The 10738-nt window shown below is 35.4% G+C and overlaps 1 protein-coding gene across 2 annotated transcripts in view; it reads right to left on the bottom strand.

Moving 5' to 3' along the window:
- Positions 1–381: 381 nt before the first annotated feature.
- The window catches only part of LOC129225859 (uncharacterized), a 71132-nt gene continuing 60775 nt past the window's right edge, over positions 382–10738 (bottom strand). For both annotated transcript variants that reach the window (XM_054863613.1, XM_054868239.1), the window contains exon 3: positions 382–1551. In XM_054863613.1, coding sequence (XP_054719588.1) covers positions 399–1551 — 1153 coding nt within the window. In that variant the 3' untranslated portion in view covers positions 382–398. The remainder of the gene's footprint in view (positions 1552–10738) is intronic.

The raw sequence follows: 10738 nt of genomic DNA, 5'->3' as shown, positions 1-10738 counted from the left end.
TTTGCAGATGTAGGGAAAGTAGTTAACTAATTTTAAATGGAAAATGCATTCTTTTTGTTAATGTCGGTTCTTTCAGCGTTAAATAAATTCAATTAAGTAACTTAATTTTTATGCATATTTATTTATCACTAAAACGAAATATTTTTTCCATGTATGGAACCTAATCCCTATTTTAACACTTATCTTGCGCGGCATTTCCGTGGAATGTAGCACCCGCTTAAAAACGAGGGTCTACTGTATTTTACTTACAGACACTTAACTTTTGGCGGGTGTCCCAAATCAAGATTTCAACTTTCTTTTTTTTTTTCTACGTATGATACAAAAAAATGGAATGTGTGCATAAAAATATTCATTCGTCTAGTCCCATTTCTGCTATAAAAACTTTATTTACATTCATTTCATACACTGACATCGATTTTGAATGCTTCTATCATTTTTATCATTTCACACTTGGCTTGAGCTTTTTCTTCATTTGAAATAAGTTTGAACTCTAACATTAAAGACTGGAAAAATAATTCGTCAGAGTCTTCCTGCTTTTCAACAGATTTTGCTACTGAAGAGTTTTCTAAAGCAAGGCAGAGTTTTTTGCACTCAAACATCCCATGTATAGCAACTTCCCTTTTTTGACATTCTGTTTTAGGTCCACTGAATTCACAGAGTGTTCTATCTGTACTCTTGGGGGTTTGTTTCTGTTTATATTCTGGAGAGAAATGTAAGATTTCCTTTTCTGTTGTTGAAAAATGATCAATAGCTTGAATTTCTTCAGATGGTATAGATGTCCTCATGGACTGGTTTGTTTGAAGTTTTTTAGAAGATGTGCTGATTTGATTCGTTCTGATTCCTGGAGTCTGAGTATTTATAGCCGGGAAAATTTGGTCTTTCTGATTGTTTTTTCTATGTTTTGTTCTACCAATTTGTTTTGTTTGTACTTCCGTAATTACTGGAGAAAATATATTGCAGTCTAAATCATTTTCATGTGAAGCTGTTTCCATTTCAGTCAATCTTCTGATGCAATCATTCGAAGCTTTGACAATTTGATTCTCTTCAAGTTCCATTGAAAATGACAAAGTATAATTTCCACTGGATGTAGTTGGCTCCTGGTGTTCCATTCCTTCCACTTCAAACTCTCTGAGTTCATTCGATTCTTGATTTGTTCGTTCTGTTGTTGTTTTCCGCTCAGTTAGTTTTTGTAGTGCAACTAAGAACTTATTGAATTCTAACCCGACGCAGGTGTCAGCTTTTTCTTTTTCTAGTACCGAACTGTTTTTGTTGATAATATTAGGAACTTGATTTTCTGCAAATTGTGTGGGGGCACTAGGTGTTTCGTCTTCTGTACATTCTATCATAGAGCTGGACATTGGGCTTTGTGTAGATTCTGTTGAAGTACCAGCAGTTTGCTCTTCTATTATAGATCTAGATGATATTATTGGAGTCGTGGATATTTGGGTAGAAACAAGACTTGTGGCAGTTGTCTGTTTATCCGTAGTGCATTCTCTGAGTTCTCCAGAACCATTGGAACTTTCGTTCATTTCTTCTTTTATTATAATTCCTCTAGATTTCATAAAAGAGAAAGAAAATTAGTACAAAAAATCAAATATGAAAAAAAAAGTGAATAATTTTTAACATCGCGAAACTAAGATTAATAAATTGATTAACATTGACAGTTCTTATGGAGTCACTAGCTGTGTGCCCGGCTTCGCACGGGCTCCCTAAAAATGAAAGAGATGTCCAGTTGAGATGTTTTTGCAGCACTCTGACATCAGTTTCTAACGCGTTAAGGAATAAATAAATGCGCATAATGCAGGGTTTCCAAAACACCAGTAAAATATATTTTTGGCAAAAATCTTATTAACGCTAATAATAGTTATGAAATATAATGAGTATTTTCAATTAGCACAAAAGATGAAAATACAGTAAAACCCCTCCAAACGGACACCCCTCAAAGGCGGACAATTTTTAATTCTCCAGTTCCAATGCAAGTAACATTATTAAACCCCTGTCCTGCGGACACCTCTCTATTGCGGAAGAAAAATTTGTTCCGTTAGTGTCCGCATTAGAGAGATTTTACTGTATATGCATTATCAACTATAATCTGTGCTCACGTTAAACTGAATTACGTCTGATAGACTATGTCTGAAATATTTATGTACAATTACAATCAGCTTTTGTCACATAAAATGACACATATTGCTTGGTTGATTACGTGAAACTAAAGCACCAAGACTTAAAAAATACCAATATGCATTAATTTAATTCGCAACTCCAGAGCTCGATTACGCTACCTTGCGGTGATTCATAATACTAAAGAAAAAAGTAAAACATTCCGTTCCACGTGTTTTCTTTGGGGTAAATTACAGGCTTCAGACAGTTCATGATGTAATTTAATTTTAGAAGAATAGAAAAGAAAGCTTCCCACTAACAAGACGAAAAATTATTGTCATTCACTAAGCGTCAAAGCAAGTTAAAAGTCACGGCATGTTTGTTTTACCTTTTTCATCCGCCATTAAACAGTGGCTGCAGCGCCCCTATATTTTTATTGGAGTTGCGAATACCAAGTCATCAGATTCCAACTAAGCTTTAGTTAAAATCATTAAAAGCGAACTTTTTTGTTCAGCTCTGTTTCATTTAAAGCAATCCAAACAATCTTAATGTAACGTGTTCTTTTCACTATACAAAATATATTTCAAAAGTAAAAACAGGAAGGAAAAAGAGAGTTATTGCAATTTGAATGTGAAGGGAAAAAGTCCAAGAAAATAAACATAATTAGTCGCACATCCAGGGCCGGGCTGGACTCCTCAAAGGGGCGCAAACCTAAAAACTTCAGAGTCATGATATGTCTGCACTTATTTACCAATAGTAGATTATATATAACAAGGGGGGTACGATGGAGAAAAGGTTTTCATGATGTGTCATTGCTCATTACTAATAACAAAACTTCTTGCATACGTGTTCAAACGAGAGGTGCATTTAATCTTTTATTTGGGCGTTTTGCGCGGTATTTTCGGAGGGAGGGGAGAAGTCGTCTTTGTGTGTATGTGTGGGATTATAATATTTTGCCTGCTATCTTTTTTTTTTTTTTTTTTTGATTGACCTGAAAAGAGGGAATGGTATTAGGAGAGTAGTGCGGGGTTTTCCTTTAAGTGAGATATGTATGCTCTAAAATTTAGGGTTTTCTCCTAACAAGGGGCGCAACAAGACTTTTCTTTAGAGGAAACACATGAAAATAAAAAGAAAGATAAAAACATTCTGATATAATAGCGAAAGGGAAGGAAAGAAAGGGCGGGGTCCGGGGGGTACTCCCCCGGAAAAATTTTGACACTTGTAGTTTTTTAAAACGCAATTTTAGACTTTCTTTGCTGATGTTAGGGGAAAAAAAAATACATTGGTCTCAGCGGATATTCTAGAAATTGAAGCCTTAAAAACGATTATAGGCCAGATTTACTGAATTTGGGTAAGGAATGGAGCTTTAAGGACTGGCCCCAATCGATTTAAAAATAAAGAAAAAGATCGAAATCAATTATTCCTCCCCTTTCAAATTTTCGAAATTAAAATTAAAAAACTCATTTATCGACAAACTTTGAAGATCTTACGGAAAGGTCCGTGAAACAGTAGGGTTCCGCCACGAATTAGTTATTGCAAAACATATTTTCTTCAGTAAATTAATAAAAAATTAAAAAAATAATAACATTAAGGATTTAAAATGCCACGACAGATTGTAGTTGTAGTCGTCATTGTGTTTCGCATCGCCATGCCAGCATGACAAAGAAAATTCCATCTGATTTGAAGCAAATTCTTCCTTTAGCTTTAACAGTATTTTTAACAAGTTTCATTCCCTCCAGTTAAGACTATTCAGCTATATTTATAATACTCATATTACAGAAATGAATTAGCCACTTTATGGAATCAAAACTGTTTAGAGCAAACGTGATTGATATAAGCGGCGGTCACTGTACTAGAGCCAGTAATTTTTCGAAATTAAAGCTCCAAAAACGCAGTTTTTAGCGATTTTCGAACTTGCTAGGTATTTGCAGGGACGTAACTAGAGGGGGGCAGACGGGGCTCGTGCCCCGGGCGCCAGATTTTGGGGGCGCTAAACTGACTAAATAAATGCTTAAATTAAATTTTTAAAAAAAGTACAAGTTACCCCCCCCCCCAAAAAAAAAAAAAAAAAAAAAAATCACGCTGTGCAGGCGCTGGCAGAAAGTTTGCATGGTTTAATGTGGATAAAGAGTGGGAAAGATAGACAGAGAGAAATAGAGAGAGAGTAGGAGGGTGCTGTAAATAGCATGAATGTGTTTTCTCAGTGACCAGTACTTGTTGTATCTTATCTATAAGAATTTTCTTCTCGGAGGAGGAATATGGGTGCTAAGCTGAGGGAAGTACACACCAATACAAAATAGCGGAAATGCTCAAATGTCCTTTTTCTACAATTAAACGTCATAAAGCTGTCAACATGATGTCTTCCTCTCAGCTTTTACAATGACGAGAACTTGTCTACTCCACCCCAAGGGCCTAAGGGAAAATCGTTACACTGTTTGTTCTCTTGGCCGTAGAACCATTCTCTTAAGAGAATCTTCTCTAGCTCGTACCACAAACTTTTTTTCTGCTTTTTACTCCGTTCTCAGAATATTTTTTGCTCATCTTGTATAGTTTTAAATCAATTTTAAGATATGTCGAAAAAACTATCTGAAGCTGAATCAGTGGCGGATCCAGCCGACCGTTTTGGGGGGGGGCCATTCTGAGTTTCTTATGTATACTCACTCAGAGGTGCCCATCCCTGCCCCCAAGTTTAGTGGCGCAATTCCCCCCACCCCTCCCCCATTTTCTCAACCCTTTTGCCTTTCTTTGTTTTTTATTTTAAGTCCTTTTTTATTTAATCTATTTTTTTAAGTATTTTTAAGTAATTTATTTTTATTAATTATTATTATTATCATTTTATTAGAAAAGTTATATGTTACGCATCAATAAATAAAATACCACAAAAGTAAAATAAAATCAAATAAATTAATTAAATTAATAACTAGGAACAAATAAATTTAAATAAATAAATAAATGAAATACCCCTCCGCTCAATTTTGATGATGGTGCAACTTGCGCCATAATCTCCTCTTGTTGGCACCTCTGTACTTACTTGGAAAGTGTGAAGGTTTTTCAGTTATTAATTGGATCTCGAGCTGGAAAACAAATTAAACTAAAAATATTTGAAGTCAATGTTCTTGTAAAAAAACTAACGAGCCCAGCTCCCCTAGGCAGCCTCTACCACTAGAGGAAGGAATCAATTCTTCCTCTAATTAATCTAGATTACGGGCATTTTGAATAAAATTTAAATCAAGCTATAAAAATTCACTCTAAATGATACACTTCAAAATGGTACACGAATAAACGTGTGTTGTTTTATTTTTTAAAGATTGACAATGCATTTCAAATTATATTATTGTAATAAAACATTTTTTTTTTTTGTATTTTTCTATCACCAGTCTGGAATCAAGGACTTTGAAGGTGACTAAAACCACTCGGTGCCATCTTTAAGGAATGTTGTTAAATAAAATGAGTGAAAATCTGATAAAAAATAAAAATATGCCTCATAAATAATATTTCGTTTTTTAATTATTTCAATTTATATTCAAGAATTAAGTATGTTTCGCAATATAAATGAAAAATATATTTCTGATACCTTTATTTACATGACGAAGTTAAGCTTTCTTGCTTTTTGTTTTGCAAATTTTTCCATGATTTTTTCCTCGTTGATGACTACATCTTGATGAATATTGAGAAGAGCCAAACCAGTGAGCCTATCTTCGCACATATTGGTCCTCAACCAGGTCTTCAGCCTTCTCAACGTCGAAAATGAACGCTCAGCAGTGGCTACGCTTGAGGGAAGCGTTACCAATATCTGTAATAATTTCCTGATTAGAGGATATTGGTCTTGGTCACAGTATGTTAGAGCTTCGAGGGCGGTTTTGGGCAAAGAGGTTCCTTTCTTCTTCTCTCTTTCCCATTTTTGTCGCCAAGCTTCGTACTCCTTTTTCACTAGAAAAGATTCTGTTCCGCTTAAGATATTAAGGAATTCTTTGTATTTTGCTGCCAAAGATTCTGCGATTTTAAAATCTTCCTTAACATCATTCATGCAACTGGGAATAAATACTGAAAGTCCAAACGATTCCATAGTCTCTTTTGGTAATCGTTGTTCCAAATCAAAAATTATATGATCCAGAAGGGGGATATAAATTGTGCGCAAAAAGTACTGTTCTGTGGTGCTTGCTGGAACATTAAGGCGATGAGTTTGTCTTTGAGTTGTGCGCGGCATGGAAATTTCAATGTCTTGCTGTTCAGCGATCGATTTAGCTTCTCCGAAAAGGTCTTTGAAGTACTCTGATGCGTTTTCTCGTCGTGATTTTAAAATTGCTGTGACATCCGAAAAAGCTTCACTAGCACGAGTTAAATCCAAGGATTCAGATTGTAGTAGAATGCTGAGTTGCCTTGTTGTGCCCAAAATATCGCAGAGAGCGATAACAGCGACTATAAACTCGCTATTTTGCAGAGCCACTTTGAGACAAAAAGCTTCCGACGATGTATTTTTATCTGCCCAGGTTGCTATTTGTTCTAGCGCTCGGACAATTTTCGTAAGTTTGGTGCGAAATTGCAAGGTGCCATCATGCCTTTCATACCATCTAGTACAGGAAAACCCCTTGAATGCCGAATCTAGGTATTTATCAAATATTCGTGTTCTTTTTGCTGAAGCTTTTGAAAATGAAACAACTTTTTTCATCGTTCCTACAGCGTTTCTGCATGGTATCACTTTGCAAGTTTTCTCAAGTGAATTGTTCAAGGAATGGCTGAAACACGGACATCGCATTGCATTTGTGGCTTTGAGCTGAATCGTTGCCACAGCTCCAAGCTTTTCTGGATTCTCAGATGTCATGACAGAGCAATTATCTGTTCCAATACCGACACATTTCAATATATCTAAAGAGGTAGATTTTAAAATATCTTCCACAACATGACCTAGAGCTGTACCAGTAAGTCGCTCTTCTCCGTTTTCGTTTTCAATATCTTCACTACGAATGGATGCATAGGCATCTACAAAACAAAAAAAGTCTTCTCTGATTTGTTGCTTATGTAAATACCGAAAGGAAAGACTAACTTGTTCCACGTGAGAGATATCAGTGGTCTCATCAAAAATGATGCTAAACATTCTTGATTTGACTATTCTATCAATTAACGTTTCTTGAATTTCTTCCATACAGCAGTTGATTATTTCATTTTGTATTGTCTTGCTTGTGTACGTGGCATTCGATGATGCTGTTCTTAAATGTTCTTCCAATATTTTATCCCCAGCTGACATACGAAATCTGAGTAAGGCCCTGAAGTTGCCTTCATTTTCGTGAGAAATAGCATTTGTGTCATCATCAACTATTCTGCCGTCATCTCTATGACCTCTAAGCGAAATATTTTGACGGCCACACATAATGATAGTTTCCAAAATACTTCTCAATTTATCCCTGTTTTCTTTTGCTTGTTTTGAGCGTTGAGTACAGATTAAATCTGCTACATTTGGGTTTCTGAAAGTATAGTTTCGGAGAAAATTTTTCCCTGCTTCTACAGCATCTTTATGATAATGATTTTTTGAATGTGTCTCGAGGTGACCATCCTTGCCAGTGAGTTTTGCGAAGGACTTCAGAGAACTTCTTACAAAAGTATTCAAAGGCGTATTAGTTTGGCGGCCGCCATGCTCTCCTGCAGAGAATAATACACAGTATACACAGTAGAGTCCTTTATCTTTGTCAGACAACACTAACCAATGATAATCTTCTAAATGTTTCTGTCCTACGAACCTTCTTACTTCCTTCCCGCATTTTGTGTGAACAGAATGAGGAAACGTATAGTTTTTTGGTGGTGTCCAATGATTTTCAAGAAGCATACGTTTTGTGAAATCGTCGGGACATTTTCCGATGTAATTCCCAATATCAAGATTTTTATTGCTGGACGTGTCAGCTACTTGCTTGTCTACTACGGCTTCATTGTTTGCAGTAGATGTTTGCTTCACGTTATCCTCAACATTGCATGATTTAAAAATATCGTTTCTTGACTGTGACTCTTCAGTGATAGACAGTTTTGGCCTTTTAGAGAAAAACGTATCAATTTTCGAAATTCCTGCTGTAGAAGACCTGGCATCGATACTTTTTGGATTACGCACGGGAAGATTGCTACCCTAAATTTAGAAAAAAGGAAGGAAAAAAAACAAATGATAGAGAAATAATTATATTACGCCTAGTAGAACAGCAGGTTTGACAGATATTTGGTAACGCTGACATGTATCTATATACGTCGGTTGTTTAAATGATTTTGATCGATACTGCTCTTTATTGGATACGCAAAGCTATAGAATTTTAAAGCGTCTTAGTAAATCGTTCCTCTAAAAAATCATTCTTTTTTTAATGCATAGGAATATTTAAAAATAATCCATTTTTTTTTCGGTATTTTAAGCATTTATAATCCGAGGGGAGCCCTCGGTCAGGGAAACTGAGATGGGCAGAGTAGGCGTTGGCCCCTAGAGGCTGTTTTGCCACTGAATTTAGTTTTATAATTCGAGGAGATTTTTCCTTCTATAAAGCTTACAATAAGCCTAAAAAAATATTTAAAAAAATATTCCTTCTGCTAATAGAAAATATGAGTATTTTTTTTTATATATTTCTTAAAACTGCCTACAGGATTAAGAAACGAAGAAAATCTTGTCTTGTCATCATATCAAAAATAGTCAAAGTTAAATTCTTTAGCATGTAAAAAAACTCTAAACAAATTTTGATGCAAAAGGGTCTCCACAAATAATGTTCGAAAGAAGAGTAAGAGGAGCGGGTTCGTGGAATTGTGACAATTTGTGATAAGGGGCAAGAGAGGGGATAGCAAAAGTTTTGCATCATACGTTTGGATTGAAAAAAAAAAAAAAGCGGAATTGTTAAGCATTTCTATTTATATATTTAATTCTTTCAGTTGAAAAAACTTCGTCTATTAAAAATACACACACACACACATATATATGTGTGTGTGTAAAAAAAACAGAAGAAAATACACACACATACATACACACACATACATACACACACACACACATATATATATATATATATATATATATATATATATATATATATATGTGTGTGTGTGTGTGTGTGTGTGTGTGTGTATTTTCTCCTGTTTTTTTTTTTTTTTAATTCATTGATTTTACGTCTCAACGAAAATTACCCATGCAGATTAAGTTGTTTAACTTAAATTATATTCCAGATAAAAATTTAAATGAAACTTTTTATGAGTGTTTTTTGTTCATGAAAAAAGATACAATATAATGAAAATAAATGTAATTTGTTTAAAATTAAAAAAATTTAGTGTTTTTGTCAGACCGCCCTTTCCTTGTTATCGCTCACCAACACCCTTGAACTGCAAGCAGTTCTTCGGCTCGCTTCGCAATCGTAACTCGCCGCTCTTTTTCACCCAAAAATTGGCGTTTCTGCCAAAATCTCATTTATCAAAACATTCCTCACCATTATTTGCGTAAGTGAAAAAAAAAGGTTCTGCAAAAAAATTGCATTACGGAGTTACTCTAGCATTACTTTAATTTATTGCAAACTATAGCCAGGGGTGTCCATCTAGGGAGGGAAAAGGATAATGGCGCAGAGGCTGCGCCATTAAAATTTTTGGGGTGGGTTGTTTTGAGGGATTATTTTTACTTTTTTAGGGGACTTTTGATTTGGGGGGGGGGGTCTTCACGATACTTTGGGGGCGCACCCTTGCCCTTAAGGGGATGGGGGACAAGTATTTGATCTTTTTCAGCTTTTGTTTGGAATTTTAAACGTCGATTAAGAAATTCAGTTCAACTTTTCTGCATCATAACAGTTCAACGATTTCATTGACTGCTGCAATACGATCATTAGCCTTTTTGTGATTAGTAATACAAATAGATTAAATCCTAGGAACAATGCTCATATTTATAATGGCCAATGATCGAGCAACGCTGACATCATCAACAATGAAACTCGCGCCACGCATGATAATTTGATAACATGTTTTGGTAATGTTTAAAATGCAGGGAAAGGCTTTATTGTGACAAGGCGGAACTGGATCCGGTAACTTAACTGTTTTACTGGTACGACTGTCATTTCAGGGGAGTAAAGAAACGAAAAGGGGTCAATAGTTAACGCTATCTACTGAAGTTCAGGGTTATCCACTAGAGTTAGGGTTAACATTTCGACTATCAAAGTATCACACCAAGCAGGTAATGGTTTCGTTCAAATGTTAGAAGCAATTTTCTCCCGTCATACCTTGACGGGCGATTTTCTAGTTTAAAAAGAAGAACGAAAAAGAGGAAAGAAAAGTGGAAAAATTATTTACTTACATTAGCTTTTTATTAGCTATCCACGCATACAATGTCGAGAGTATTTACCGCACCGCCAGGATTGCCATACAGCACGAGAGAGGGGATTGAGCCAGTAGCGTACCTAGGAGGGTCCAGTGCCTGATCACCAAAAAGGCTCGGGAAGCTTGAGCTTCCCCTCAAAATTTTTAGGGGGCCCAAATACGACTGTAAAACTGCATAACAATGCCAGTTTTTGCTTTTAACTGCGCATCTTAAAGAGATAGCAAACATTTGAACTTGCTAAACAAAAATGTATGAAAGAATTAAATTATTAAAAGTGAGGACACTTTTGATAAAATGTAGCTACATGCTAGATTTTCAAAAGTG

This window comes from Uloborus diversus, chromosome 1 (genome assembly GCF_026930045.1).
Source record: "Uloborus diversus isolate 005 chromosome 1, Udiv.v.3.1, whole genome shotgun sequence".
In the NCBI taxonomy this organism is placed as follows: Eukaryota; Metazoa; Arthropoda; class Arachnida; order Araneae; family Uloboridae; genus Uloborus; species Uloborus diversus.
Note: the sequence above shows the minus strand (reverse complement) of the source record. Positions and strands in the feature narration are given on the sequence as shown.